The sequence below is a fragment of the Ammodytes marinus genome (assembly GCF_949987685.1).
Source record: "Ammodytes marinus genome assembly, chromosome: 11".
NCBI classification, from domain to species: Eukaryota; Metazoa; Chordata; class Actinopteri; order Uranoscopiformes; family Ammodytidae; genus Ammodytes; species Ammodytes marinus.
In genome coordinates, this window is record NC_137215.1 from 25663371 (window position 1) to 25670907 (window position 7537).

General features: G+C 44.2%; 1 protein-coding gene across 1 annotated transcript in view; it reads left to right on the forward strand.

Annotated features, from left to right (window-relative positions):
- The window catches only part of sanbr (SANT and BTB domain regulator of CSR), a gene marked incomplete at its 3' end in the record, with an annotated part of 10512 nt that extends 4914 nt beyond the window's left edge, over positions 1–5598 (forward strand). Inside the window, exons 10-20 of the mRNA XM_080037268.1 lie at positions 205–357; positions 1343–1485; positions 2881–2983; positions 3093–3125; positions 3286–3385; positions 4126–4211; positions 4534–4562; positions 4765–4838; positions 4990–5078; positions 5352–5434; positions 5562–5598. Of these exons, the coding sequence (XP_079893394.1) occupies positions 205–357; positions 1343–1485; positions 2881–2983; positions 3093–3125; positions 3286–3385; positions 4126–4211; positions 4534–4562; positions 4765–4838; positions 4990–5078; positions 5352–5434; positions 5562–5598 (930 nt within the window). The remainder of the gene's footprint in view (positions 1–204; positions 358–1342; positions 1486–2880; positions 2984–3092; positions 3126–3285; positions 3386–4125; positions 4212–4533; positions 4563–4764; positions 4839–4989; positions 5079–5351; positions 5435–5561) is intronic.
- Positions 5599–7537: the final 1939 nt, after the last annotated feature.

Here is a 7537-nt window from a genome sequence, read left to right on the forward strand (position 1 = left end):
TGTGTGTGTGTGTGTGTGTGTGTGTGTGTGTGTGTGTGTGTGTGTGTGTGTGTGTGTGTGTGTGTGTGTGTGTGTGTGTGTGTGTGTGTGTGTGTCTGTGTCTGTCTGTCTGTCTGTCTGTCTGTCTGTCTGTCTGTCTGTCTGTCTGTCTGTCTGTGTGTGAGAGTGTGTTTTGTTGTTGTGTGTGTTTGTATGTGTGTCTAGGTGTTTGTGTGTGCAGAGATGACCCAGTGTCAGTACCACCCAGACAGTGTGCTGTACTCTGGCATGGGTTCAGAGAAAGGCTGGCACGGTGCAGGAATCTACCCCTGCTGCAACCAGAGGGTTCTCCGCTTTGACCCCACTGGTATGCCCAAGGTATGGACACACACACACACACACACACACACACACACACACACACACACACACACACACTGAGCCCATCCCTGTTATGTGTTGTTGCTTGTGCTGTGCAACAATAGTTGAAAAATATAGACACAACTGCCACACGTCTGAAGGCGCATGTGGACTTTTAAGGAAATACAGCTATAAGGTCACCTATAATGTAAAAGGTTCTTTTTAATGGCTTTATGGGTCCCTGGTGTTTCTATAGACTCCCAAAGTATGAGAAAAAACAACCCTCTCTGTTTTCTTTCTGTACATCTGTGTTCAAAAACGCCAGTCATATTTCTCTCCCTTATGACATCATATGTGAGAAGGCCACACCCCCACATTACCAACCCAATTTAGCACTATGTCGGTTAGATTCACACCGGCAGTTAGATTCAGGGCCAATCAGAGCAGACTGAACTTTTTTGAGACAGGCTCTAAAACGGAGTGTTTCAGACAGAGGCTGAAAAGATGGCACTGTGAGAATTATAACAGGTTTTTTTGGGGACACTACACCTTAAAAGTCCCCAGAGCTAGGACTAAACAGGGAGAGGCGGCATTCAGCGTTTATGCGCCCAATGTCTGGAACGGACTGCCAGAGAGTCTGAGGTCCGCTGAGACTCTCAGCTCTTTTAAATCGGGTCTCAAAACTTTCTTGTTTCCCTTTTAACCTGTAATTTTTTTTTTTTTTTTTTTGGTAAAATGTTTTAATTCTTTTATTTAAATGTTGTATTTTTATCCATGTTTTAAATTTGTTCCTTTTTTTTTTTTTTTTTTTTTTGTATTTGTATTCTTTATTTGATTTTAACCCTGTGAAGCACCTTGAGTGGCCCTGTGCCTGAAATGTGCTCTATAAATAAAATTGCCTTGCCTTGCCTTGCCTTAAAACAGATTCTAGTTGAAACCCAAATTACAATTTTTGAACTTGAAAATGAGAAGAATATGTTCCCTTGTAATGTGCTTGTCCCAGGGTTGTAAGATGAGAGACCACATAGTGAACCTGCCCGACGAAGACAACTGTGACGAGGTGACGTCGGCTCAGACCAGAGTCCTGAATGACCTGCTGCTGCACAGAGACGCTGTGTGTCTGTCCAACGCACCACCTGCAGAGGGGTGAGCCTGTGTGTGTGTGTGTGTGTGTGTGTGTGTGTGTGTGTGTGTGTGTGTGTGTGTGTGTGTGTGTGTGTGTGTGTGTGTGTGTGTGTGTGTGTGTGTGTGTGTGTGTGTGTGTGTGTAAGGAATGGATGAAGATACCGACAGGATGCAGTGTTTCCCCCAGGAAATGTCTTAGTCAAGGTGGTCACTGTCAAGCCGCACAGGAGGCGCGGCGCACAGCGCCGCGGCGAAAATTTTGGGGGTATTTTGCTCAAAGATGCCAATGCGCCCTAAAGAAATGGTTCTGTTTATTTGAATGACACTGACCTTACAGTTGTGCAATTTTGTTTGCTATGTGCACATTTTGTGCAAACATGCAGACGGTACAAAATACAATTAAAGAAAAGTTCTACTGTTTTGGTGCAATACCATGCAGACACACTAAATACAAATAATGGACCATACACTTAACATGTGTATCAAAGTGCTTTTTAAAGTTCCTTTTTGGATGGGGGGCTGTTGTGAGATTATTGTGGACAATAGGCATACTGTGATGCGATTAATTCATATATGGTTATTATTAGCCTACTTGCTTGATTTCTTTTTAAATACAGAGGTTATTGGTTGTTTTGGAACATGTATTTCCAAATTTAAAACATAAAAATAAAGCAGCATTTAAAATTCAGAAAAATAAATCTTGTATGGCTACACAAGCATGCTGTTTGAAAAATAATTCAATTATTGAAATAATACAAAGTGTTTTCCCCTTAAAATGACTAAAGGCATTTCAAAGACAGTTACAGTGTGCACTTCTGTAAACTTACTGAAAGGTGCCTGGGCCATCACTCTCATGCATGTATCAGACTTTTCTCTGCGCTGTATGAGCCGATAAGTTGTGTTGCCACGGTGATGTGGAGTTTTAAACTAGTCTAGCTTTGCAGAGCACTTCTTTCTGTTCAGCTAAATATCCCCATAGAACCGCACTGCGTTTATTATCGCCACAGGTTAAATGTCGGTTTGCTGCTGCTCGTTTCCCGCGTACATGCCGTAGTCGCGCGCAGCGCGGGACGGTCGCGCGCGCAGAGCCCCCGACACAGAGCAGCTGATAGTCTGAGCAGAGAGAAACGCTTGGAGACATATGTGCACATTTATTTACCGCAAATCACGGCCTTTCGCGCATTTCTGACCATGAAAAATCACACATCGCGCTTGCTAGTACATTAATTGTGCAGCACTAAAAATAAAAAAAATAAAGATTTAATTTTTTTTTTTTTTTTTGGTCGGTCAGTAGTCAAGGCGGGGGGCCGGTTTTGCTAAGGCGGCCGCCTTAACTATAAAGCGCTGGGGGAAACACTGGGATGACTTGTTGTTGAAGGGTTACTCTTTAATGTTTCCTGCCTGTCCATGTGTTAGTGCTGAGGAGAGTCCGTCTCCGTCCGGTGCAGAGAAGCTCCAGGACTGTGATGTTCTCATGGAGCCCACACTGCTCGGCCCTGTGAGGGGAGACGGCAGCACTGTAAGCCTCTCTCACTGTGTCTCTTGTCTCGTGCTTTTTTCCTTCTACCATTGTCTCATTTTTTCTGATTCTAACTTCAGTTCCTTCCTCTTTTTTTTTTTTTAAGCAGTTTTCCTTTTTGAAAAACTGGAGTCTGCAACTGGTAGGCCCTTTTTAATTCTTACTTCCTTCATTTACATCTGCTCATATTCTGGCACCGGCCATTTTTGTCAGACAGCTGTCTTCACTATATCCCAAAGACATCCTAAACCAATAGGAGTAGTCATGGAGCGGCTCAGTGATGGTCTTTGTAACCTTTGCAGAAGCAGCAGTGTCTGCTGTCAGAGGATGAGGAGTACACCACGGGCTCAGAGGTGACTGAAGACGAGGTGGGAGATGAAGAGGAGCTCTCCAAGAAACAAGGTGCACAGGCTGTGTGGCACATCACAGCTGGATCTACCCTGTGCTCCAAGTCGCATACTCTTTTCTCATTACTATTCTAAATACTACAGCTGATCATAAAAAGAACCTAGTTAGCATGCATGAGGCATACAATCGGGACGTGGATGCCTTGATCGCAGGCACATTCTAATATAATGGCCGTGTGGTTGTAATGACAGTTTAATCCCGGTTTATTTGGCTGGTTGTGTGTAATCGAAAACTGTTCAGATCAGCGGGGCAGAGATTGAAAATTCATTGCGGTCCTTACTGCAGTGATGCTGAGAGCACAAGTGATATAATGGTGATAAGAATTCAGTTTGGTCAGTGTTCTGAATATTATAACACAGTCAGTGGCATGTGGATATATGGATGGACGTTTGTATTGTTTGCTTATAGTAGACAAATATTAACTGATATAAATACCACTGAACTCATATGTTTATTTGCATGAAATGTTGCAGTAGATTTCTATGGCAGCGTCGCTTCAACACTGTTGTAGTTGAAATGATAAAAGTAATGACACATGTTGTCCCTATTTTTGGCACTTCGCCGCCATTTCACCATCCTTTAACATTGGCATCATGTCTATTTTCAACATTGCATTGTTGTGGTTGCCTCTGTCAGAGTAGGGGGAACAAAGTAGTTGGTGTGTTTGGCCAGCAGATGGCGTCAGGTAGCAGCTCACCATCAGGATGTTGATGGCTTTTGTTTTGTGTTTCCAGCTGCTAAGAAGGCCAAGAAGATCCACAGACCTCTGAAAAAACAGCTGTCCTCTCCCAACTTCCAGCGCAGAGACAAACCAGAGAAAGTGAGTTAACCACTTCAGTAAAAATTCAATTCAAATTCTCTCTGTGGAGCAAAGAATACTGCACAATGCAAATATCTAAAATACTTTTTCAGGTTTTTTTTTCTCATGGTAAAATACAGTGTAGCCTATGTATGATAACATCATGTCATAATATAGGGGCCTACAAAAATATCTAACAAAATCACTTTGTATATTTATGGTGCATGTATGAAATTGGGTTTTCCACACTAGAAGAAGTGTGTCATTTGTTTATCCAAAGACAAGACATATTTAATAGTGTAACTCATGAACCTGCACTGTTCTGTTCTCTGTTTCCCCTCAGCCGCTGTCTAGGGACAACACACCTTTCACGTGAGTTTACCTGCACACATGTTTGACCCCACATTTGGATAACCTACTACACACTACTACACCGCTAATAGAGATCAATGTTAAGGCAAACTGCCCTTTTCAACATCATGAAGAAGGATATTTTGCACTTGACTACGATGTGTGTTTTGTTTATTGGCTGAGGTGTGGTGACTGCTGGTGCCTTGTGCTGTGTGTTCTGTAGAGTGAGTGCCCAGAAGAGTAAGTGGGACAGCACTCGCTCCATGCGCTACAACCAGGACGCTCAGAGGGAAGAAGGTAACCCAGTATACTAATGCTTTGATATGTTTAGGCATATCCAGCTTGTACCATTCAATCCACACTCAGCCTTATAGATGCTCCTACTTCTTTAATATATTCTCCCAATGTTTACATGAAGCTCTGTCTGTGCTGTGTCTTTATAACCCAGACCAGCGGCGCATGGTGGAGATCGTGGGCCACCTGACTAAGATGAGGTTTGGAGAGCAGGAGCAGAGCAGATCTAAGGACCCCAAAGAGGCAAATATCTCTTCAGTGTTATTCACTATGCTGCGGTGAGGGGTATGGAGCTGTCAAGACCTGCTGTTCCTAGTTTATGCAGCTGCCTGATGTCGAATTGTTTTTTCTTTTTCTGGACTGTGTGTGTGTGTGTGTGTGTGTGTGTGTGTGTGTGTGTGTGTGTGTGTGTGTGTGTGTGTGTGTGTGTGTGTGTGTGTGTGTGTGTGTGTGTGTGTGTGTGTGTGTGTGTGTGTGTGCGTGTGTATGCATGCGTGTTGGTGATTGCTGTTGCAGCCTACAGGAGGAATCTACTCCAAACTTGAAGCCCAATTTAAGAGTGCCTCTCAAAGCAGACATACAGCAGAGAAAACACCCAGGTACTCCTTGCACACACACACACACACACACACACACACACACACACACACACGCACACACACACACTCCTTGTCATGCCCGATTCAATTATTGACCATTTTCCTCTTTTTTGCTCTCGATCTGTAGATCTAAAATCCGCTACGCTCAAATCCGGACAACATAAAGGCCGCGATGGAAAGAAAGGCCTGTGAGCTGTTTGAAGTCACCAAACATGAGAAGTGATGACAACACCCCCCCTCCAGCACGCCAACCAACCACCTATAACCCAGCTGTGGACTCTCTCTCTCTCTCTCTTTGCTCACCATTCCCTCCCTCTATGCTTAACTCAGGTGACTATGTATGGATCACCAGCCACTCACTCACTCACATAGCTATTTATTTGTGCAGCTGTGCATCCAAGTGTGGATCTAGCTCAGGTCTTAGGGAAGTTCCCCCTGGACTGAATGACCTCTCAGTGCGCTAGCTTGCGGAGTTACACAAGTCGGGGGAATGTTACAAAGGACCATACAGAAATGCTAGCTTATTCTTCATTCTAGACAACCATCTCAACCAAATATATCTCACCACTAAAAAACAAACTTATTTATTGAAAAACACTAGTGTCCCAGAGAGAGAGAGAGAAAGAGAGAGAGAGAGAGAGAAGAATTTACTAAGGGCCAGGCAGGAAGAAAAAGTTGACTTCTGTACAGCTTGTTTTAACCTTTAAACTCCTGTTTCCAGTACACCAGTGCATAAAAAAATGAACATTTACTATCTTGTGTGGTGAAATCCAGGCCATTTGGATCAAACGAATGCCGCAGTAATCCACTAACTTTCCCCTCTTGTTCTGGTAGAGCTATAGTTCTAGTCATTCCTATCTGTAGCGGGATGTGAGTTTACCTGTACGACACTGGGACCAATAAAACATGAATACCACTCAACTCCAGCCTGACCTCTATATTTGTCAAGTTTTTTTTCTGGTTCTGTGACTGTCCACTGGGTGGCAGTATATCACCTTAGGGGGAGTTAGTGGGCACTCAACAATCAACTTTGCCCTAGTTTGACCACAACCTGTCACTTCTGCTCTAGCCTTTTGCCAGGTGATATGAAAACTATACTATACTAGACTATACTCTTTTCTTTTACTGTTTTTCAGCCCATATTTAGGGTTAGACTAAAAGAAGCCATGGTCCTTTCATAGGAACGGTGTGACAGGCGTGGGCATGGGGCTGGTATGTGCCATTGGGTAGACTCAGAGGGTCAGCCACTGAACCGGTGGGTGGGCTAACCTGGCTCTTCCTGTCCAGCTTCCTCACGGGGGTATTAATAACCTTTCCTGTCTGCCTGCTGATGGCATGGGCACTAGAGGGGTCCCGGGTGGGGAGGAGGATTTTCTTTCTTCTTTTCGGGGGCGGAAGTGTGTGGCCGGGGGTTAGGATACCCCAGCTGTTCGGTCTTCTCCTCCACAGCAGATGCCGAGAATGGCTGAGGATCTGGGTCAGGGAGGGTTCAGTGACAGGTGCAATGAATTCTGCTCCCAGAGAAATGGACAGATATGAAAACCATCAAAGCTAACATATGAACTAGTAACACAACCCAGAAAAAAACCCTTCAAAATAAAAGCAATAGAATCGGTGAAAGCCTCCCTTCTGCAGGGGCGTTGGCGCATAAGGAATAATACAAAATAAGCATCTGCAGTTCTAACAAGTGGCCACTGATGTAAAACCCTGCAAGACCCAAAGTGGACCGTACTGGACCCTGAGCAAATGTAACCACAATGCAGTTACTGTAAGCCAGTGGTGCAAGAGTAGCATTAGAAAGTGTCCTAGTGAGTCCCAAACAGCTTCCTCCCCTGGTTGCATCAGAGCTTGACAGGTTGTTGGGTTGTTGCGTCAGATAAGTGTTTCAGTGGCAGGGGCATCGTCACAACCTTTAATGGAATAGCAGTATGTCCACTGGGATTAGAGGCTGGCTCAGTTTACACAGGCTCCAACCTTGGCCAAAGATGTCGGAGCGGAAACAGACAGATGCCAGCAGTGTGTTATACGGATAACATCAGTCATCATCATCATCCGTTTTATGATTTATGTCAATGTGGTTGAGGGTGACATGTAGTAGAAAAT